Source organism: Lampris incognitus, chromosome 3 (genome assembly GCF_029633865.1).
Source record: "Lampris incognitus isolate fLamInc1 chromosome 3, fLamInc1.hap2, whole genome shotgun sequence".
Classification (NCBI taxonomy): domain Eukaryota; kingdom Metazoa; phylum Chordata; class Actinopteri; order Lampriformes; family Lampridae; genus Lampris; species Lampris incognitus.
In genome coordinates, this window is record NC_079213.1 from 89,048,663 (window position 1) to 89,073,697 (window position 25,035).

Here is a 25,035-nt window from a genome sequence, read left to right on the forward strand (position 1 = left end):
AAAGGCCCAGTAGAGGATGTACTTTCTTCGCCAGCTCAAGAAATTCAACTTGCCTCACGAACTGTTGATTCAGTTCAACACTACAATACTCCAGTCTGTCCTCGGCACATCCATCACTGCCTGGTTTGGTTCAGACACCAAACAGGACAGGGACAGACTACAATGGACAGTTAGGTCTGAGAAAATCATTGGTGCCAACCTGCCCTCCATTCAAGACTTCTACACCTCCAGAGTCAGGAAACCAGTAGGCAACATCACTGCAGACCCATCAGACCCTGGTCACAACCTGTTCCAACTCCTCCTCTCTGGTAGGCACTACAGAGCACTGTACCCCAAAACAACCAGATATAAAAACAGTTTCTTTCTGTGGGCTGAACACAATGAACACTTAACACTGTCAATAAATCCAACCATTTTGTATATACTGTACTGTATATTGTACGTATACTGGTATGCTCTGTCATGTCCATCTACCTCAAGCATGTAAGTAAGTAACCTGCTAACATCTATTTCAGCATCTCTGATATATTCTCTGCACCATTGCACTTTATCACCTCTTATTTCACCTGTATAAGTCAATCCTTGTGTATATATCTGAAGATTGTTGTGTTTTAGTGTTGTTATTTTATGTTAAGTACACTAAGAAAGCCACGAAACCGGAGTCAAATTCCATGTATGTGCAAACCTATATAGCCAATAAACATGATTCTGATTTGGTCCCCGGGCACTGTAGCTGCTCACTGCCCCTATACAATAGGATGGGTTAAATACAGAGAACACATTTCATTGGAACCTACAACAACAAAATAAAGTGGCTTTCTAAAAAATAAAAAAAAAGTGTGATTGCCAGCCAGAGACACTGATCCAAATGTTTATTTTGAAGATCTGCCCTACTCTGCCTCTGATTGGCTCTAACCCTAACGAAAACTCAGATACCGGTAGGCTATACGTTACTGTCATTAATGTTCGCACTAGTTTCTCTCCTCTGCTCTGTTCTCTGTGTTTAAATGAGGGCTGGGCTCAGCCCCTCCACACACACACACACACACACACACACACACACACACACACACACACACACACACACACACACACGGAGTGGAACAGAGGAGAGACAGTGAACCAGGTGAAGTGAAGACGGTGGTACTCTAGTTGACAACTACACTCGTTACGTTACTGTAAGAGCTATAAAAGCTTTGCACCACCCCTAAAGCAAATTCTCCAGTGTAATGTTAATGCGTGAACTCGGCAGCAACAACGCAAAAAAAAGAAAGAAAATGTTACACTTCATAACGTATTGTGAGGTATGGGCTGGGTCTTAACTGACTGGTCGTTTGGTCCAACTAGTGGTCTGCATGCAGACTTTGAACCTCTTCTGTTTAATCATGTGCAAATTGCATTGGGGAAGAGTGTCAGCTAACACACTTAACCTCCATCTGCTCATTTTCTGAATGACTTGGTTATGACTGGCCACAAATTGCAAATCATAACAAAGGCAGTAATGCTCCCTGCTATCCACTAGATGGAACTGTTTCTCACCTTGTGTTCTCTCAGCGGTGACTTTGGAAAAGAGGGAGACTTGTGCTACAGCTACAAATGGGAGCCCCAGGACTTGCAGGAACACTCCTATGATGAACTCTGTCAGCTGCCAATTGAAGCCACCTACAGACCACATGAGGTGCAAAACATCAGAAAATGTGAGAGCCTTTTCCTCATTTTATAAAGTAGCATTATGCACCTTCTATTTTCTACTAAGTCACATTTCCTGAATGTGCAATTTTGCATAATGGTAATAATTACAATTTTATGAACGATAAGACTTGACTTTACTTGAAAAACAAGAGACTGAGATAAAGAACATCAGAGGATTTGTGTAAAGTAATTCTGCAAGTTAACGGCAGTCTTTATGAGATTGCCATTTCTTTGAAATTATTTCATGTGTCAAATATGATATCATTTTCCCTTTAAGAGGTAATTTCCTAAATGACCTATGACCACATAAATAGTGTATACCACTAACATAAAATTGTTAAGTTATCAGTGACCAAAAGAAAAGATTGGATTATAAATCATTATGGTCTGACCTAGAGGCTTCGCCAGGAAAATGAGGCACCAGATGCAGGAAATGTTGCAGGTGATCAAGCCCACCGCCAGTACCACCCGCTCAGCCACACGCCGGCTAAGCCATCGCACAAAAAGGAAACCTGCAATCACCTCCACACCGCAGACACAGTACATCACACTGTTCTCCAGCTCTCCAAAGTTAAAGTACTTCTGGGTTAGTGGGGTCACCATGGTCTGAGGAGGGGAAGTAAAAACATGAGAGTAGCTAATATGATAAGGATATAAATATAAATATGTGTATATATACTGTTAAGTCAAAAAGTGGTGAATGCAGTACCTCCAATGCAGTCTGATTGAAGAGTGTAATAAATTGAGCAGCCAGCAGCACGACCACTTCTTCTCTCATAAACTCTGCAGAGAGAAGGAGATGGAAGAACACAGATGGAGAGACAGCGGATAAAAGTCAGAAGCAAAAGCGAAAAAGGGCATCTCCCTCCTCCTGACCATCCAATGGTTGAACCTTCACATTCAAGTCACAGCAGCAGGGCCCCTCGCTATTTTCCACCGTCCGCTGAAAAACTTCTTCCATCTCTTTCACATGAGAACTTTCTCCACTAAAAACATTCCTGTTATACTCGGGCTACTTGATCATAAATCAATTCTATCACCCCCTCAACTCTTATTCTGTTTGGGTTTTTTTGGGGGGGGGGGTTATTTTTTTGCTTTTACATAATAATTAGAGTCACAAGAATATCACAAATTATCAATTTCTTTCTTGGATGATATAAGAATGATCGTTCTACTCATGGACTCTTTGTTAGTCACTCTGGAAAGCGCCCGATATATCCCTAAAGTGTGAATGAAAATGTCGTGGGAACAAATTACAATAAAATTATATTTACAGCAGTTCTGTTGACATCGTAGGTTACATCAGAGACATAAACATGTTGAAGTAATACACTCAGTCATATTCAGTGCTGGCAAACAAAAAAGGCAGCCATTCTCCTTCCTGACTACCAACACGACTTAGCCGCCTACCTCTGCTCATGCTGAACTTCTTCAACGGGCTGGAAGACTCATCCAACTCTGGCGGTGAGGGGGGAGGGTGCAGGGAGACGTGATGCAGGCTGCCGTTGGAGAAACCAGAGGTGCGGTCCTTGGGCGGGTCGGGTGTGATCAGCGAGCCGTAGGACCCCAGCAGCTCCTGAGGCCCCATAAGTGGCTTACCCTCGTCCTCATCACCCTCCCCATTTTCACCTGCTGGCCCACTCTCGCCCTCTACCTCCCACTCTGTGCTCACCATACCCTCCCTGCATCGCCACCTCTCTAGAGGTGGTATGTCCCAGTACATGAATAGCACAGCCAGCTGGAGGAGAATCCACAGCAGGCACATGAACAACTGTGAAGGAGAAGGGATTAATGAAAGAAAATTAGGGCTTGACAAGAACATACGTACTTTGCAACTGCAGCAAAGATATAAATATGAAAAGAAATGACAACGGTATGAAGACCTTGAACTTGATCCAATCCTTTCAAAAAAGTCAGTGAAAGGTTCAGTTTAAATTTATTTCTAGAAATGAGTGGAAAATTAGTTGACTACAACATGACAACATGACAGGGACATCAACCCTTCAAGAATAATAAGAGCCACAGTCAACCAAGCAGGGAGGGAAGTACCTTACTTGTAACTGCTGTAATGCATCATGCACAGCATATATTAGAACAATATTTTCAAAAACAGTAACTTTTTCTGAAATGCACTTTGACTTTTTCCAAAATGAAAACCATGCATTTTTAGTTTTATCACATTTTTTCGATTTTTTTAAATCACTCTCATTGGCCCCGGTGTTATAAAACTTGGCTCAAAGCTGTATACCATTCACAATTGTTGAATGCAGTTTAAAAGAAAATCCTGAATTTAATACAAGACAGATAATTACACACACCAGGGTTGTAGTCATCGGCGGTGCTAGGGCATCAGGTATGGGGAAGCTAACGTTGTGAAACATTATAGTAAAAATAAAAAACAAGGGGGCGTACGGGTAGCGTAGCGGTCTATTCCATTGCCTACCAACACGGGTATGTCCAGTTAAAATGCTCGTGTTACCTCCGGTTTGGTCAGGCGTTCGTACAGACACAATTGACCGTGTCTGTGGGTGGGACACCGAATGTGGTTGTGTGTCCTAGTGGCTGCACTAGCACCTCCTCTGGTCAGTTGGGGCACCTGTTCAGTGGGGAGGGGGAACTGCGGGGAATAGCGTGATCCTCCCACGCACTACGTCCCCCTGGTGAAACTCCTCACTGTCAGGTGAAAAGAAGCGGCTGGTGACTCCACATGTATCGGAGGAGACATGTGGTAGTCTGCAGCCCTCCCCAGATTGGCAGAGGGGGTGGAGCAGCGACCAGGGCGGCTTGGAAGAGTGGGGTAAATTGGTTGGGTACAACTGGGGAGAAAAATGGGGGAAAATCCAAAAAATAAAAAATAAAGGAGAAAAAAGGTAAAAAAACAACATGTCATTTTAAACCAAATAAGCTTACCTTGCTGGGGGTAAAGAAAACCATTTATATCCCATTTGAAATGCTCTGTGAACTGACCCACCACCATTTGAATCTTTGGTGCTGAATTGTGGCTCATTTACAGGGCCCACATAGGCCATATAGGTGGTCGCTGGTTGCCCTCAAAGGAAAAAAAAATTAAAGACAAAATAAAAATTTGCCGGTGGGCACCCTCCCGCATTTTACTGCCTTGAGGTAACAAATGAACAAATAAAGAAAAAAATAAATACAGCACATCTTTATTAAAATGGAGAGGGAATGATTCCCTCTTCATTGCAGCAATAATATTCTAATGATTTAGGTGTAAAAAGGCACATAACCCACCCCGCAGACTTCATTTTAAAAAGTCACCTGATCATACAAACTTGTCCATTTATCTGTAACACATCTCCAATCTGTCACGGTTTATTTAAACCAAATGAGCGAAATTCAACTTGTGGCTTTACGTTTGAATCTGCAACAGAACGACAAGTTTTAGTTCAAAACCTGAGACGGTTAAAGTGTTTGACAAAAATGACTGACAATTACTCTCAGTATAGTTTAAGAAATGAGGTTTATTCCAACTTGCTTTAAGAAATGTGAGTTAACGTTAACCGAGAGAGAAACTGTTCTGCCTTCCATGTGTTGTTAACGGGTTGAGGTCTGTTATCCAGACTGATCTGCTGTTTCTAATAGAAACTCTGATTTAATAGAAACTTCCTATTAAATCAGTTTCTATTAAATCATAGTCAGCCTGGTCATAAGACTCAGCGCGCATGCGTCAAAATGCCAAAATTCCCCCGGCTGTTTGTGGAGTTGACAGACAAGTCACAGACCCGTCTGTCTGTCTCCCTACCCATCTCTCTCCTAAACTACTTCCGTCTCTACCTGTCTCTATTTCCTCTGTCTGTCTGTCTCTGTACTTGTCTCTCTCCTATACTCATCTCTCTCTGTCTAACAGCAATTTCAGAGAACTTCAGCAGAATTTATTTCAATGGAGGTTTTGACAGGCTCTGATCTCACTGTTACAGAGCTTTTTAATCAGTAAGGGCTTTGCATTCGATGAAGACACTATACAGTAAATATCTATCTATCCTTCTGTCTGTCTTGGATGTTACTAACAGGTTTTGATAGCTGGTAATATTTAACTATTTATTCATTCTTTGATACATAATCCATTTGTTTGACAAGTAATTTTAATTTATAAAAATAAAAATATATATTTTTGTCTTGAAACCATTGTGATGTTTGTTGTCCATATTATTACTGTAGAATGAGTGGGTGGTGATGCAACACACTCGCCAGATTAAAATGTCGGCATTTTACGTTTCAGCAAACCACGGATACGTTAAAATCTTGACGTTTCTGAACCAAAAATACATTTTTATGTCGTACGGGCTCTGCCCTATGATGGGCTTTGCTTCGTTTATCCCTTTGAGGCTCCGCCTCTGCACCTGAGACAGATCTTTTTCCTCATCACCAAATCAAGTGGTAAGAGCCACACAGTGCCACACCACCTATAAAAGCCCAGTGTCTCTGCAACTGGTCTCCCTCTTTCACTCAACCACCTTCAACACGGATCTGCGATTTTTTTTTTCTCTCTTCAGTGTTGTAGTCATGTCTTCTCATTGCATGACCTGCTCTTCCTGCTCCACTGAAATGTCTTCTCTGGACAACCACCAGGCCTTTTGCCTCAGTCGGCGCGACCAGGAGGACGCTAAGACTTGCTCTGCCTGCCTTCCTCTCCCCCTGGGGGGTCGTGAGAACAGGCAGAAGTACCCTGACTCCGGGGCGCCCCAGTGGCTCACCTGGTAGAGCGTGTACCACATAAAGCCAAGTCCTTACCGCAGCAGCATGGGTTCAAATGTGGCCCAGGCCCTTTGCTGCATGTCATCTCCTCTCTCTCTCCCTTCCTTTCCTGTCTCTCTCAACTACTGCTATCTAATAAAAAAGGCAGAAAACGGCAAAAAATGTATCTTAAAAAAAAAAAAAGTATGCTGACACCTTCTGCCTCTCCTGCACTGGCCAGGCGCTGGCGAGCGAGAGGATGGTGGCCCATTCTAAACCCTGGGCCAAGTATGACGAGGACGACAACCATTGTGTCTTTGAGGAAGAGGACCCAGCCTCTCTCTTCCTCAACTTGGAGCTGCCGGCTGTTCACCTGCTCAGCCTGTTTTCTTCGGCCGCTGATAGGATGGCTTAAACTTTAGTATGCCCGGCCATGTGGTAGGACTAACCCTTGTGTGTTATGCCCTAAGATGGCACCCATCTTCCACTACACACAGCGTGAGTGAGCCTCCCTGCTTTGAGTGAGCCTCCCTACTCCTTTGACCCCAAATTATTTGAGTTTCTTTTTTTTCTTTTTTTTCTTTTAAATCATGGCATCACTCCAACATACTTCATTCCTTTACGTCGCTCAGTGAAAGATGTTAGCTAAACTGAATTGCAATGTCAGGGAAGTTAAATTACTGATGCAATCGCTAAAAACGAAAAAGTAAAATACAGATAAAAAGATAAATAACTGACAGCATATGCAAGTCAGTGGTTCATTCACATGCTGGATGATTCTTTTAATCACAAACAGACAGACAGGACTTTTAGGATTTACGTTAAATTTTTTCAGTGATAAATTTGGGGAAGCTAAGTAGCCTATGATTGTAGTCATTTCATTTTCCATTCAATCAATTTAAAAACTAAATTCAAAATTATTATTTAGCTTTCATTGACAGTATTTTTTTTTAAAGATTGGATCAAGGAAACTTTACAAAATATTTCCAGAAAACATTTCAACTCAAAGTGAATTTAAATCAAACTTAAATCCAGAAACATTAAAAATTAAAAAAGAAACACAGTTCTCTCATCAACATGGTGTGTTAAAATACGTACAAACAGTCTTTTGACCTTACCCCAGGTGCAGTATATTTATTGACCACAAAAGGACCAATTTGAAAGTCACACAATCTGAGGAAAATGTTGAATGCTGGGCCTGTTTGAGACAGAAGTACAGTTATCAAAACACCTACTCTCCGAAAGAACAGTTTTGTATTGAGACAGCAATTCAAATATATAGTATATAGTTTCTCATATGTTGCTCTCCATTTAGTTTCCTTCTTTGCTTTGTTTGTATTCATTTCACTCCACATTGGTTTTCTTTGATAAGTGAATACTTTTCTTCTTTTCTTACTGCAAGAAGTAACTTTCCTCTTGGTCATGGTTTTGTCGAATGTACAAATTAATCTTGCTGCAGGCACTCGTTTGGAGGAGCTCTGTTAAAACGATACTGAGACCCGAAGGGAAATCCATATCTGGAGTAAGATTATTTTCTGTGATTTGTTAATTTTGCCATCACTTACTAGTTTCTGCAGCATAGAAAATGGGTATTGCCGTTGTTTTCTGCTTAGTGCATTGACCAGTGTCACCCTAATCAAATCCTAAAGGCAGATCCTGACAGTATAGCTGCCTGGCATTTTACACATACTGGAAGGGAACAAAATAAGTCTACTAAAACATTTTTAATTTCTGTATACTGAAACCACTCAGGAAGTGGTGCATGCTATGACAAACATTTCAGAGAAGGCGAAAAGGACATTTTGTCCACTTAATGAGGGACTAGGTGAGCACTGACCAATCAGTAGACCAGCTTGCCGACAGGCCATGACAGCAGCAAATACAGTGGACCTGTCCTCCGGAGCCGTGCTTCTGGTCAGGAAGCCAAAAATGGACGAACCAGCACCTGTGCCGATCCCTAAGGAAAGTAGAGATACAATGAGTAAATGAAAAAACTGAAATATGTGTTTCTTCTTATGAATTCAACCAAACTCAGATTAAATCTACAGTTTTTAGAAAGGGTTTCCCAAGTTAGAGGAATGTACTGTCATTGAGAGCTATCACGTCACTTGAATTTATTATTTCTCACCATCTATGTGAATAGCATCCGAGTCCGCACAATGTAAATACAGATCCCAAACTCATTTTTAGTAAAAATTACACAAAGCCCTTGGACAGCCATAAGGCCACAGTCTACAGCTATTTGGAAAAAGATTAAGTTTTACACAGAGAAGTGACGAACACTATAATGCTTTTTGGCTCTGATGTTTTTAGTCTAGCATGTAATCTTCAAAAAAATAAAAAATAGAGAGCTTGAGCAGTCTCCAACAAAGTCAATCAGAGTCGTGTATGTGCAAGCAATATATGTATTTGACTCTCAAGTTTTAATCCGAAATCAGCACGATGCTTTTTCTTCAAAACACCTGAAGTGCTTGTTAGGACTGTTGTCATGTTCTACTCTTTTCTATTGTTTTGTTTTGTTTTTGTTTTTTTTTGTCGTCATTCTTCCTCTCAGTATTTTGCTCAATTTCCCATGAGATCTAATGAAATCAAATTTGATATATTGCTAGGTGGGCAAGTAAAAAGCAAAATCCAAAATATGGGCAAAATTACTTCCGGTGGACGTAGCCTATGACATTTTAGCATATAACTTGACTTGAGGATAATAATCTCTCATAGACTTGCATTATATTTATAACTCAGCCACAGAAACCCATATTAACTCAATTCAACTTTCTAAATATTCACTTTGATCAACTGTATAGTTTCATATTTTCATGATGAAATATTTCAAGGTTTCATATTTCATGAGTTAAGTAATACACTATCTATGAGCCTCACTAAACTTTAATTGTATTCATAACTCAAGCATGGTTTATAATCTCCATTGCTCTTTTAAAAGAGTCAGTATAGCAGGACCGTATCAGTATGGCATGCTTATCAACTGTGTTCACACTTACAATGATACCACTAACAATAAGTTATAAAATACATGTCAATCAGCCATATCAACTTCTATTCTATAATTAGGCATTGTTTAAAGCAGAATCTACATTCAAGCTCTCAGTAACAACAATAAGATAACTGTTTCATTTATTTTTGCAATGGCATTTTAACATCAATAATAATAGCAACAACAACAATAATAATAATGATTTTATTTATATAAAATTTTTCTAAAACAATGCTACAACCATGGCATAGTCATGATTTTATACTTATCTGTTGTATTCACTTTTTATTGTCTACCCTGCTTTGTTTTGATTTTATGTTATCTGATACAGTGGTGCTTGTTTTTTACCATGTTCTGTAAGGTGTCCTTGAGTGCTCTGAAAGGCACCCACAAATAAAATGTATTATTATTATTATTATTATTATTACTAACCACAAAGGTAAATATATACACTACCGTTCAAAAGTTTGGGATCACCCAAACAATTTTGTGTTTTCCATGAAAAGTCACACTTATTCACCACCATATGTTGTGAAATGAATAGAAAATAGAGTCAAGACATTGACAAGGTTAGAAATAATGATTTGTATTTGAAATAAGATTTCTTTTACATCAAACTTTGCTTTCGTCAAAGAATCCTCCATTTGCAGCAATTACAGCATTGCAGACCTTTGGCATTCTAGCTGTTAATTTGTTGAGGTAATCTGGAGAAATTGCACCCCACGCTTCCAGAAGCAGCTCCCACAAGTTGGATTGGTTGGATGGGCACTTCTTTGAGCAGATTGAGTTTCTGGAGCATCACATTTGTGGGGTCAATTAAACGCTCAAAATGGCCAGAAAAAGAGAACTTTCATCTGAAACTCGACAGTCTATTCTTGTTCTTAGAAATGAAGGCTATTCCATGCGAGAAATTGCTAAGAAATTGAAGATTTCCTACACCGGTGTGTACTACTCCCTTCAGAGGACAGCACAAACAGGCTCTAACCAGAGTAGAAAAAGAAGTGGGAGGCCGCGTTGCACAACTGAGCAAGAAGATAAGTACATTAGAGTCTCTAGTTTGAGAAACAGACGCCTCACAGGTCCCCAACTGGCATCTTCATTAAATAGTACCTGTTAGAGCCTGTTTGTGCTGTCCTCTGAAGGGAGTAGTACACACCGGTGTAGGAAATCTTCAATTTCTTAGCAATTTCTCGCATGGAATAGCCTTCATTTCTAAGAACAAGAATAGACTGTCGAGTTTCAGATGAAAGTTCTCTTTTTCTGGCCATTTTGAGCGTTTAATTGACCCCACAAATGTGATGCTCCAGAAACTCAATCTGCTCAAAGAAGTGCCCATCCAACCAATCCAACTTGTGGGAGCTGCTTCTGGAAGCGTGGGGTGCAATTTCTCCAGATTACCTCAACAAATTAACAGCTAGAATGCCAAAGGTCTGCAATGCTGTAATTGCTGCAAATGGAGGATTCTTTGACGAAAGCAAAGTTTGATGTAAAAAAAATCTTATTTCAAATACAAATCATTATTTCTAACCTTGTCAATGTCTTGACTCTATTTTCTATTCATTTCACAACATATGGTGGTGAATAAGTGTGACTTTTCATGGAAAACACAAAATTGTTTGGGTGATCCCAAACTTTTGAACGGTAGTGTATATATATATAAATTTACTTCATGAAATTGCACAGAATTTAGTACACATGCTCCAGAATAATGTCCTTGTCACAAGCTGTCCCAAGCTTCACAAATTTGCCTTGGGACCAACCAAGTCCATCTTAATGATGTTCTACTTTTTTGAATATTTTACCGTATTTGTCCATTTGTGACATTTGTAGAATATGAATCAGTCACCTTCACTAACAGTGACATATTGTGCCGGGGCCCCTAGTGAATATATAAATGTATTTCACTATACTGGCTTAGACCTCATATAGTGATTAGTGCATGAACCAAAGAATCACTGCTTTCGGCTATATTTGTGGGCTCAAACCCCTGTTGTTTTCCTATCTTATTTTGTTGTTCTGCTGTATACATTTTCTCAATTTCCTGTGACATAGTCAATAATAGACTTGAAATGTTGCACACTCTATATAAATTTGAAAAATAAGGACCTCATGAAATATGGTCTCAAATGGAGGGGCACCGTAACATTTTTACACCCTTTAAAGGCCACATCTCCCTTGTCCAATTCACCCAAAATTTGGTGCAAGTAGTCCCTGAAAGCAACCGAATGTGTATGCAAGAGACACTGTACGCATTAGTGTAGCTAACCATGTCTGGTAAAAAGCTATATACAACAATAACTACCAAAGTTGTGAGTCAGTGTCAGTAAATTTCAGATTGGGTGTGGCTTATGGCATTAATAGTCATAACTCAATGGCAATCTATCTCTTTTAAAATACTCATACATGGTTATCAGTAAAACAGAATCACCTGTTACCCTTAATGGGGTCAATACCCCGATGTTGCTGCTTGCTATAGTTCAGACAACATTTCAGCACATTGACTTTTTCCTCAGGGCAAAACAGACAGAACTAAATCAACACAAAATGAGCCTCACCCCTACTAAAGTCTATTTATGCCATCGCTAGCTTTTGAGTGCCACTACAAGCAGTGTCTACCCCTATTAGCCAATGAGTTACTGTGGATTAAATTGCTCAACGACAACCTAGAACAATTTCTCAAGGGAGAGGAATCTCTCAGGCATGAATAAAGCAGACTATGGCTTTTTCATCATGTGATTTGTCAGTATGTTCTCTTACCAACATCACCAAGACAATTAATTTGTTTACTTGCTGCAAGTTGGAAAAATCAATCCTTAAGTCTGATTCCAGATATCAGGAGCTGGTAATGTGCTGATTCCAGCACCTTTTATTCTCATCTTCTGAGGTTTTACAGCAGAATTTGATTACTCGAACATGTATTTCAGTCATGTCAAATGAAAATTGCACAGGCCCGTACAACAGGTTAATGCTTTAGGCGTTGGAAAAAACAAATGGAACATCATTGTCAGTTTTCTCAGACTCACCTGCCACTAGTCTGCTTGACAGTAAAAGCCACTTGGAGTAGCCCAAAAAGTACATGAAATTACCTACAGGGTGGAAATGGGTGGAGAAATGCATGAGAAAAAAAAAGACAAATAGATCGGCAAAAACACAACAAATTGGTACAAAACAGAAAAGCACTGATGAGAGATTTGCCACAAAGATTTAAAAAAAAAATCAGACCGTTCAATTGAAAAAATAAATCTCATTCACCTTTTTTTTTTTTACTAATTTATTTCTGATTTTTTTCCCTTTCTTCTCCCAATTTAGTGGCCAATCGATCCCTATTTTAGTTCAAACACCCACCTTCGTACTGCATGCATTCGCCAACTGCATCTCTCCGGCTGGCAGTCTCGAAGGAGACACCTCCCCACTTTCGTGACAAGGCGAATCCAGGCCGAACCACTGCTTTTTCCGACACACCCAGAGACGCATTCATGTGACGAACACAAGCCGACTCCGCCCCCTCCCGAAGACAGCGTTGCCAATTATTGCTGCTTCATCGAGTCCGGCCATAGTCGGATCTGACGAGACCAGGGCGCAAACCCCAGTCCCCAGTGGGCAACTGCATCGACACAAAGCTGATGCTTAGACCGCTACACCACCGCAGACCCCCCTCATTCACCATTTAAGAACAAAACATTGTGTCAAGTTTTATGATTCAATATTGTTTAAATGTGTAGTAAACCTTTTTTTCAATTTTGAGCTGAAAACTCGTGACAGATTCAACAAAAACTAGATTCATCATATGGCTGCTTTGAGAGAGAAGATCTATGCTTTTTATTACATTCAGGGGAAATTGCTCATTATGATTTTTTTTATGCATGCTCAATAATCCAGGTAAGAAAATCAAAGAAGGTTGAATCAGTTCATCTGGACGCAACGTTTATTGACAGATATGTTTCATCACTCATATCCCCACTGCAGGTATCCCCACCAGTCAGTTTAGACTGAAGAGGTCACTTATACCCCTTTCACACTGGCCAAAAAACCCGCTAACGTCCGCCTTTGGTCAATGTAACATTGACCACCAAAGGCCGATGTTAGTGGGTTTTTTGGCCAGTGTGAAAGGGATATTAGATGAGTGATGAAACACATCTGTCAATAAACATTGTTTCAAGATGAACTGATTCAACCTTCTTTGATGCTCATTATGATCAGTATTCTCCAAATGGCCTGTTTAAAGTGCAACCTCTCCTCCAGGACTGAGCCTAACTCACCCACTGCATAATTTTGAAAAATGCTAAAAAGTGGGCAAGGCACTGAGAGAGGGGGCGGTGGCTGTGTGAGGCAGGAGCATGGGCAGGAGTAAATGGGGAGATCCGTGAAAAGGGCCCGGCGCGATTCGCTGGCTCACCACTACACCCAGTCACCTCCACCAGCCCGCCTTCCAGCACTGTGGTAAACATCAACCACAAAAAGATGCCCCGACCGCCACAACACAGAGGGAAGTGGGCCCCGCGAGACGGGCTATGGTTTTCCAGCGGTGGGCGATAGGACAACTGCTCCGCCAGCCACGGCATGAGCCCAGTCGAGCTGACCTAGCTGTCCGGTGTTGCATCTACAGCCGTCAAAAGCATAAGTCTGAACCATTGTGCCAAAATTAAAAATGATAAAATAATATAACTATAACTAACTGTAAATTGAGAGAAATTCAAAAGGTTGGCAGTAAAAGAAATAAAGGCGCAAGGTTAGCAAGTAAACTCCTGTGAATGATGAGTCTTGTTCAGCTTATATTTGAAAATAAATGCGGTTTCACAGACTCATGCTCAAGAGTGGGGGCTGGGCAGGTGGGTTGTCTACCTCTGATTAACATTCTTTATCTTTTTCTTTCTTTCTTTAAATTTCATTACATAGATAAGCTCCAATCATTACGTAGATAAGCCCCAACCAGTCAACTCTACATCAGCGTTGGCCTTGCAGACTCAAGGCTTATTTAAGATGGAGAAAAACTAAGAAAAAAGCTTTTCGGCTTGCATGGTCTAATAGTCTGCTTGTGCTCTTTGTACTGCTAGAACGGCTCATTTTTCTGACCTGATACAAAATAATAAAAATAACCCAAAATTTATTTTTGACACTGTCACTAAACTTACTTGTAAACTGATATGTAGCACCTCCCTTACTGCAACTTACTTCATAGAATTCTTCATCATTAAAGTTGATGCAATCAGAAAAAGTTTATCCTCCTAATTCTCAATTCCTATCCAGGATGGGGTGATTACACCTGAAGATTATTTTTCTTGCAAGCTCACCCACTTTGAGATAATCTCCCTTGAAACACACTCTAGACTGGTATTTTCCTCCAAGCCCACTAGTTGCTTACTTGATCTCATAAGGACCTTTTTCCAATTGTCAGCTCACTGTTTCAACAGATAATAAATGGCTCTCTGATTAGTGACATTGTTCCTTCATCTCTTAAAATGGAGCGTATCAGGCCACTCCTAAAGAAACATAACTTGGACCCTGATTTGATCAGCAACTACAGACCAATCACAAATCTGCCATTCTTTTTAAAACATTGAAAAAGCAGTCTCAGCAACTCATTGATTGCCTTTGATCCAATAATCTGTATGAACCTCAACAGTCCAGCTTCAGAAAATGTCATAGCAGAGAAACTGCTCTGACAAAAGTGGTAAATGATTTACTACTTGCTTCGGATTCCGCCTCGGTTTCGATATTGGTGCTCCGACATGACTGATCACCACATTCTATTAGATCGCCTAGAAGTTATATTCACCTCACTGGCATTGCTCTCTGGTTTAGATCATACTTATCTGACAGATCTCATTTTGTTTTACACAACAACTGTTGTCTTCCTGTTAAATGCTGAGAAGTCTGAAATGTTAGTTCTTGGTCCAAAGCAGATAAGAAACAAATGCACTGATCTGAATTTTAATGGTTCCACAATTTCACAAAGTCCTAGTATAAGAAAGCTCGGTGCCCTATTTGATAATAATCTCTCTTTTGAAACACATCCCCAGTCTCATGAGCAGTTATGCCCTGCATCTAAATCAAAATGTGATGAGTTTGCATCATTCTTTGATAATGAAATCATTAATATCAGAGCAGGTATCATGAATAAGGCTGTTAATCTAAACAGTCAAACTGCTAGTAACGACTCTCAGGGAAATCTAATTTCCTTTTGCAAAATTAGTGAAGAGGAACTTCGTAAAGCCACCTTGCAGATGAAGTCATTCACCTGCTCTCTGGATGCATTTCCCACTGCCTTTTTTAAAGAGGTCTTAGAGAGGTTGATTGTTTTGGATATTGTAAACTGTTGCCTAGAATCAGGTATCTTTCCTGATTCACTGAAAACAGTTATAGTAAAGCCCTTACTCAAGAAGAATAATCATGATCCGTTGGTGCTGAGCAATTATAGGCCTATTTCTAATCTGCCTTTTCTAGGCAAGATTTTGGAAAAGGTAGTGTATAGACAATTGGATGGTTTTTTGCATGAAAACAAGATTCATGATACATTTCAGTCCGGTTTTAGAAAAGGACACAGTGTTGAAACAGCACTTGTAAAAGTAGTCAACAATCTCAGAGTGAGCGCTGATAATAAAAATGTTTCCATTCTTTTACTCCTTGATCTGACGTCTGTCTTCGATACAGTTGATCATGATATACTTCTAGACCGCCTTGAGAATTGGATTGGCCTTTCAGGGACTGCCCTATCATGGTTCTACACATATCTTACTGGCATAAGCTATTTTGTTAGTCTTTCTGAACCATGTCTCAGACAAACATGTAATTTTCTCAGGTATTCCACAGGGTTCCATTCTTGGTCCTTTACTGTTCTGCCTCTACATGCTGCTGCTTAGGAAAATTGTCTGTGATCATGGAGTGAATTTCCATTTTTATGCAGATGACACTGTTATATTTATCTGTAGCGCCAGATGACCCCAATGCTCTCAATCCCTTGATGAATGGTCTGTCTAGTATTAAACAATGGATGAGTGAAAACTTTCTCAAATTGAACAAAGACAAGACAGAAATTCTCATTATAGGTATTAATGCACAGAGAGAAATGATATCAAGTAGAATGGGAAGTCTGGCCATACAGAATAAGACTGTGGTAAAAAACCTGGGTGTCATCATTGACTCTGAGTTGGATTTTAAATCACATACCAACAATGTTACAAAGGGTGCCTTTTTCACCTAAAAAATATTGCTAGAATTAGACCCTACCTCTCCCTGGAAGACGCCAAAAAGGTGACGCATGCTTTTATCTCTTCACGTCTAGACTATTGCAATGCATTTCTTACTGGTTTACCCCAAAAAAGGTATTGATAGGTTGCAACTTGTACAGAACATGGCAGCAAGGGTTGTAACAAAAACCAGGATGAGAGATCACATTACCCCAGTTTTAGCATCTTTACACTGGCTTCCTGTAGCATTGAGGATTTATTTTAAAATTATTTTACTTGTGTTTAAAACTCCACATGGTTTAGCACCCTCATACCTATCTGACTGCTTATCTGATTATGTTCCGAGCCGCTCTCTTAGATTCTCTGGTGCTGACCTGCTCAATGACCCCAGAATGAACTACAAAAAGTATGGTGAAGCAGCATTTTGTTTTTATGTACCGACGGCTTGGAATAGACTCCCCCAACAAATCAGAGAAGCAATGTCCATAGACAGTTTTAAGAATCAGCTCAAGACCCATTTTTATACTCTTGCTTTTAATTAATTCCACTTTTTATTTCTTTTACTCTTATTTTCTATCTTGTACTGTGGTTTTATTTCTTGCCTTGTTTTATGTTTTTTGCCTAGGTCTGAGTTTTATTACTTTTAACTTATTTATCTCCATTGTTGTTGAGTTTTATTGCTTCCCGTTTTTAATGTAAAGCACGTTGAGCTGCATTTTATGTATGAAAGGTGCTATACAAATAAAGTTTTTATTATTATTATTATTATTACAAAGACTGTATATTTCCAATTACAAAATATTGCCAAGATTCATCCCATTCTCTCCATGGTTGATGCTGAAACACTTGTTCTTGCATTTGTTTCATCTAGGCTTGACTATTTTAACAACCTATTGTAACAGACTATTGAAACAGTTGATTTAGGTAAACTCTGGTTTACCTAAATCAACTATTAGCAAATTACAACTTGTACAAAATACTGCTGCAGGATATTATCCAAGACTAGAAAACTGATTATATTACCCCTGTTCTTATCTCATTACATTGGTTCCCTGTACATGATGGATCTGAATTTAAGATTCTACTTTTAACTTATAAAATATTACACGGACTTGCACCATCCTATTTATCACATGTAGTCACGCCTCATTCACTTGCTAAGGCTCTACAATCACAAAATGCCAGTCTCCTGACTATTCCAAAATTAACTAAAACGTCAGCAGGTGGCAGGGCTTTTTCTTACCAAGCCCCACTTCTTTGGAATCGTCTCCCTATACAAATACTTCTATTTGCATTAGCCTTCAACCTCTTAGTCTGCCCTACTAAACTATGGTTATCCAGCTTATATTCGATTTTATATTCACATTCTTATGTATATATACTGTATGTTACACTTTTTCTTCTTTTGTATTGTTTCATCTATGCTTTATATGTAGATTATCTCATTTTATACATTTTTATATATTTTACTAACATTATCTATTATTGTTTTATTATATGTACAGCCCTTTGAGACACAATTTGTGATATTGGGCTATGATAAATTTTGACTTGTCTTTTTGACTAGATGGAATGTGGAGCCATTTTTAACCCATGAGATGCCGATTTTTATAAATTTGGTAATAAATGTCAATATTAACACCAGCATTGATGCGTTTCATCACTGTACAGTCGTATCATTCAGTTTATAGCTCAAAAAACATGTTTAAGTGTTTAGTACCTCTTTAATATGGGGGCATCAATCAGAATCAGAATAATGATCCCTAGATCCACGTGACATAGACAACATGTGTGGTCCAGTGCATTAGACCAATAAAATATGAAGCGAGTAGAAAAGTGACATGCTGGCGATAGCCAACTAAACTTTGTGGGTAGACTTGTGAGAAACTGGGACAAGATGTTCACCGACAAAACTGGCACCTTCAGTATAACTCACATCACCATTACTGTCTATATCTACACTTCTATATCTTCCTTTTTATATATTTTTCAAAATGTGAGTGGGTAGAAACAGGCTAAAATCTTGCTGTTTAAATTCACTATGACATGTCATAAGATAAAGCAATACATTTTGACTATGGCTACCGATCATCATGTGAACATAACATTCATCTGAAAAAGCCACACCATAACTGAATGCCTAACTGACTAAATTCACATGGTGACAGGAAAGCGTATTTATGGAGTAATATAGGCATGGTCTTTTTTAATGTTCTGCATTGCCCTCCTGCATTTTGAAGTCCCTGCAGAATGTATGGACTTTCGAAGACTGGCTCTCCATGCAACTCTGAACCAGTGCCACCAAAAAAATTGTTGTGCATTAGTTGTACTTGACATATAAAGGTGAATAAAATGAATTCTGACTCTTACAAAGATGACTCACCAACTATTTCAAAGAGGTTGGCAAAGAGGATGATCTTCTTTGTGGTTCGTGTTCTATCGGACCAGTGGCCAAAAAGTGGTCCAGATAGGAGGCCGCTCAGGCTGAATGCTGATAGGCCCAGGCCCAGGAAGTAGGGGGCAGCCCTCAGAGTCTGCAGATACCTCCATATTGTGGGCAATATCACAGCTGAGATTGACAGACAGATGAGGAGAGGAGAACATACGCATTAGTTTCATGAGTGAATATCGCAGATATCGCTCAAAAGTCAGATTTTTACCATGTTCACTGAGTTGAAACATGTTAAACAGCTGAATCAAACAGGATTTGAAACAAGAGAGGCGCAAGCTTCAGTCAACTAATCATTGACAAATCCCAGGGTAGACCATTTTACTGTTTTTTATGTTAATTGCCCAAATTAACATAGTAATTATCAGTTTAACATTTGAAATAAAAATCACTTAAGCCTAATCCACGAATCTATTATAAGGCAGTGAGCTAATCAACTGTGTAGCCATGGGTGTGCCCAGATGTGCCTGTGCCATCTAAATCTCAAACTGGCACACCTAGCATAATCATAAAAAATGTATGAGTTAACCACAGATTTTATATAGATATATATCTATATATCTATATATATATATCTATATATATATATATATATATATATATATAGATATATATAATTTCTTACACTGTTGAAAATTAGGGGAAAAAATTGCCTAACCAATAAGAATAAAACAATTCTTGTTTCTTGCTTCTTATGTACCATATGATGATGATGTCAGGTGAGATTTTTTGTGCGGCAGTGCATTTTGCAAATGCCAGATTGTGAGCAGCCCCTCCTTTTTCACTCAGTGTACAGCCCACGCGTTGCAAAGAGGAACAGACGCATTTCTGCTAGCTAGCTGCTTTTAATGTGGGTTAAGATAGAAATCATGGCAAAACAAAGCAATTTGCTTAAATTTGTCACAAAAAGATGTCATGAGGAGCAGGAGGAAGAACTCGGCTCAAGTTCAGTCATCAGTCTCGACCCAGACACCTACTCCTGCTCCAGTTTCTCCTCAAGTGCCAAATAGTAACGACACGTATGTGGCTGCTAATTCAGCCCTTTCCCTGGATAAAAACTGGTATCAGGGCATCAATGATGACATACAGACCAAACTCTTTGTCTCTGCTCTCCTTTGAAAGGGAATTGACTGAATCGTTGGACTATAATGAAATAATGTCAATGTTCAACAACAAGCCCCGTCGTCTCCTGCTATAATACACCACTCCTTGTGAAGCTCCCCAAGTTCTTGAATCAGCCTTGCTTGACAATCCTCTCAAGGCTGCGGTCATCCCTGTTGCTTGTACACCTTTTCCGACCACACTTTTCCCTTCCAGTCAACTTTCCATGGATATGCTTTGATACAGCACTCTGCGAACAGCCAGCCCTTTCAGCAATGACCTTCTTTGGCTTATAGGGTATATTTTGTCAAGAGGAAGATGAGAGACGCCAGCCAACTCGCCTGACCTGAACCCCATATCGTCAAGAGGAAAATGAGAGACACGAGACCCAACAATGCAGACGAGCTGAAGGCCGCTATCAAAGCAACCTGAGCTTCCATAAGACCTCAGCAGTGATTGCCTCCATGCCACACCGCACTGATGCAGTAATTTGTGCAAAAGGAGCCCGGACCAAGTATTGAGTGCATGAATGAACATACTTTTCAGAAGGTCAACATTTCTGTATTATAAATCCTTTTTTTGATTGGTCTTATGTAATATTCTAATATTTTGAGATACTGGATTTTTTATTTTCATGAGCTGTAAGCCGTAATCATCAAGATTAAAACAAAAAAAGGCTTGACATATTTCACTTTATGTGTAGTGAATCTAGAATATATGCAAGTTTCACTTTTTAAATTACATTACGGGAAATAATGAACTTTTCCACAATATTCTAATTTTTGAGATGCACCTGTATGCATTTCAGAACCTATTACAGTTTTTCTCAATCACTTTGGCTCAATTCTCGAACGAGAATTTTTTTTTCCAAAACAATAGGTTCAAAACTCTGAACAATTTGTTTCTTGTTCACACCAGATTTGAATTTCTTATTCATTTCAGCAAATTGCACATATTTTGGAAAATATGTGCAAAAGAATAAGTACAATTGTCTATAATTTTCACAATAATTACATGCACATGGCTTGCTGATCAAAACCGATGAGTTGATTCTCAGTGAAAGTGTCATACGCTTCACAACTTCTAAACATTAATTCATCATGTGAGCCATCACATGCAAAATGAGCCATTCAATTATCAAAATCTGTCAGACATAAATGTACATATATTCCATAAATAACTATCACATGAAATGTTTTTGATGTCTGCTAAACTGGCAAATTACCTGCCAGGTGACATAGTAATGAAATAGGAATAACAATCTTACTCACAGCACAACAACCATTTTTGAACATGGAGGAACATCACAACCCTGAACAGCGGCTACACACTCATGGAAGAGGAATAAGAGTTGTAAGAATGCGTGGTGGTGGTGGTGGTGTTAGGGGAAGAGGTAGAAGTGTGATGACCCCTCCGCCCCACTAGGGGCGCCTGTGATTTTGTGTTCTTCTTTATCTGCAGGGTCCTGGTGAGGAGTGGAGGCTCGTCATAATCTTGGTCAGGGGTGGAGGCTTGTCCCTTTTTGCTCATGAGCTGAGTGCGGACTACAACGTTATTTAGTTGCTCTTTGTCGTTTTGTAAATAAATGTGCTTGGGCACAATTGTAAACTCATCTGGTCTCCCATCTTTGTCGCAGCCTACGAGCCGGGCTGTGACAAATGGGGGCTCGTCCTTTGTTGATCCCGTATTGACGTGATGTAAGGTCAGCTGTAGTGTAGTAAGCTGGGCGCCTCGTTTTGGAGAATGAGTTGCGCAATCTGTTGTTGGGAGACATTGACGAGTGTGGTAATAGTCCATGGGCCAGACGATATTTCGGTACACTCAAGGTGGCAAAACTTACTTATAATTTTTGAAAGGATCCATGTCTGTAGATGATATTTTGGTATGATAACCATTCCTGAGTGGCAGCTGTATCACAGTTATCAGCTCATGAAGTTAACCACCCGCTAAACTAAATTGCATTTTAGACGCTGGTGCATATCCTGGTTTAGCCTCATGGTAAGGACATTTTTCAATGTTCTATAATATTGTCTTTGGTATCATTTTAAAGGGGACCTTCTTAGCTTTCATTCAAGCCCTGTTGTGGATATTTCTCACAAATATAGAGGTCACTTGAGCTCTTCAACCCGTCAATAACACACATCTTTCTGCAATGTTCGCCTAAACTATATACTTTCTTTTAGCCCTGTGGCATCTAGGAATATCAGGGACACAAAACACAAAAACTGGAATACTCACAGGACTGTAAAGATTCAGAAAATGTATAATATACCCATACTATTTCATTGTGTGAGGTGATTGTGAGCCTTAAATGAGAACTAGACCAAAGCCAGTTAGGTCACAAACTGGTCTCTATACATTTGTTTAAATACACAATCAAAATACATGATAAAAAGGAATACCATAGTGAGGTAATGAACTATTTTAATATTTTAAACAACATTGACATTTACATATACTTAGTCAATGATACATGTAATCCCATATCATTAATGGGTATATGTAATGGTAATGGGTAGGGTAATGGGTATATGTGAATATGGTTACATTATTGTTATCAAGCTCTGGGTAACCAAGTCCAGAATCAACATCCTGTGCATCAATAGACTACTACCACAGTAATACCATCAGAATCATCACACTGTCATTCATCAAACTGCTCGTTTCTCTCATCATCTGACTCCCCAAGTTCAAAGTCCAGTTCTGGACCATCCTGCTGTTTTTGGTTACTGCAGGTCTGTAACCTGCACATGTCTGTGCATGGAAGTCCATTTGACAGGCACATGCAGCTTGGCATTTTGCATGAATGCACACACTTGCATGTTAGCATTTCCAAGACCACATCTGGTGCAGGTGGGGAGCGCATCCAGTAAATGGCCAGCTTGCCTTCATCGTCTGTCCATCCATACTCAGTAGGGCTTGGCACCACAGGGTTAGCCTGCAGACAGCACTTCCATATTGCTGCCTGATAGTTGGCTCGTTGAACATGCATAAAGAGACAGTCTCTACATGGTGGCAGCTGGCTGGACTCAACCTCTCCCCTTTTGGTGCAGAAGAGCTGGTAACGCAGTTTGTTCACCTCAGCAGTGCTGCTATTAGCAACATACATCCGACAGGTGAACTGCTCAATTTTCTGGAACAGCTCATCACTCACATTCCATGTCTGTCCCTGTTGACTAAAAGTCTCTTGGCAGGAAGTGTGCTTTCTCACTATCTTCAGGGCATTCAGCTTCCCTCGACCAGCGAATGCACTGACAGTGTCGCAGCCTGTGAAGGCATGTAAGCCAATTAGGCTGTCACAGATGCTGTCTCCAAGTGAACTTGCCAGTTTGGTGATGTCGACAAACCGTGTGCGGTTCTGAGTCCCACACTTCTGGTAGATGGGACAGGTGATGTCCTTCTGGAAGCCAAGACAAAGCACCATGACATCAGTGTCCTCAGCTGTGATGATAACTGACTTTGAGCCCGCATTTGCTGCATGCAATGCATGCAGGCGCAGACGGGTGTCAGCTTCTTCATGTGTGGAGTGCAGTTCTGCTGCTTCCTCACACCCATCTTCTGTCAACTTGTAGCAGGTTTCCTCACAGGTCATGTACAACACCTTGCCATGCAGCATAGCTCTGTATCGTGGGAGTTTCCACTCTTCCACCAGAAACTTGATGAGACTGGTCTTGTTGGAGGAACTGCACAGAAATTTTCTCCACTGCTGGACGTGGTGTCCCCCTGCAAGATTCTTGTGCTGGAGAGTGATGTCTCCACCCCGGTTCAGTCGTTCAGCATCTTTGATCGAAGTCTGGTGATAGACATCAAAAACAACATCAATCCTCCCACTCTGTGCTCCCTCATGGAGGACCTGGGTCAAGGCTGACTCTGCCACCTGTGCAAAGGTTTTGTTGTTGCCATTCATTTTTTGGACCAGGCTCATCCCATCATTGATGGAAGTAGATGGGATTGGGATGTCTTCTGCAGGAGATACATTCTTTTCAAGCTCTCTGGCAAGTGCAGCCTTGTTTGTTTTTCGTAAGGACCCATCAGCATTTGCCAGTGCCCATGGTAGTGGGCCCAATGGGTAGGCAAGGACATCCTTCAGATTCACCTTCCTGCTTTCAGCCACCAGGATCATGTGACTGAAAAGGTTTCTATCTGCCTTCAGAACCACATCCTGTGCTTTCTTTCCATGAGCTTGTTTTGTGCTGACATTGGAGAATGTTTTCAGACTTTGCTTGGTCATCTTGTCGTGGAATTTCACAGGTGGTGGGTCTGCATCTAACCTTGTTTGCTGGAATGCTTGGTAGGCCTCTTCTCCTTTCTCAAGAGCTCTCAAGAGATCTATGGTCACATCAGGTGGAGCCATGTTGCCAGTGGAGAGGCTAACCAAATCAATCTCATCAGGGGACATAGGATTGAGCCAGTTATTCTCCATAAGGTCCATGAGAGACTGGACATCTGCTTCATCTCTCTTGATCCTTGGACTCTGTAGATCTGGATGAGACCATTTGCACCTGCCTTGACCTGTCAGGTCTCTCAACTGTCTGAGGTACATGCTTCTATACTCAGCTGTGAGATAATATTTGGTCACAGCTCCTGGCTTCAAGCTGAATCCCTTTGTCCCTCCAGCTGTTTGGGTGTCTTTGTTCACCATTTCTTCTATAGCTTGGTCAACAGGGATTCGGCCAAAGGGATTGGTGGAGCCCAGTTGGACTGAGAAGCCTCCTTCCATGAATTCTGTGTACACATCTGGGTGTGTGATGGGCAGCTCAGACATCTGGGCGTAGTAGTAGGGGAGGTAGCGTGCATAATTCATCCTGTCATAAGCAAAGCACCATGGGATCATTGCTCGAATGCTAGCCAAGTGTAGCATCCAGTCTCCCTCTCTGGATGCTCGGATGAGCCCCAACAAGATTTCAACCATGTCCAAA

General features: G+C 40.3%; 1 protein-coding gene across 1 annotated transcript in view; it reads right to left on the reverse strand.

Moving 5' to 3' along the window:
* Positions 1 to 25,035, reverse strand: part of mfsd8l1 (major facilitator superfamily domain containing 8-like 1) — a 58,161-nt gene that overhangs the window by 11,218 nt on the left and 21,908 nt on the right. The window contains exons 2-9 of the mRNA XM_056277501.1: positions 18,950 to 19,135; positions 12,403 to 12,465; positions 8,225 to 8,344; positions 7,506 to 7,585; positions 3,103 to 3,463; positions 2,402 to 2,475; positions 2,085 to 2,298; positions 1,540 to 1,662 (exon numbers count right to left, since the gene is read on the reverse strand). Of these exons, the coding sequence (XP_056133476.1) occupies positions 1,540 to 1,662; positions 2,085 to 2,298; positions 2,402 to 2,475; positions 3,103 to 3,463; positions 7,506 to 7,585; positions 8,225 to 8,344; positions 12,403 to 12,465; positions 18,950 to 19,135 (1,221 nt within the window). The remainder of the gene's footprint in view (positions 1 to 1,539; positions 1,663 to 2,084; positions 2,299 to 2,401; positions 2,476 to 3,102; positions 3,464 to 7,505; positions 7,586 to 8,224; positions 8,345 to 12,402; positions 12,466 to 18,949; positions 19,136 to 25,035) is intronic.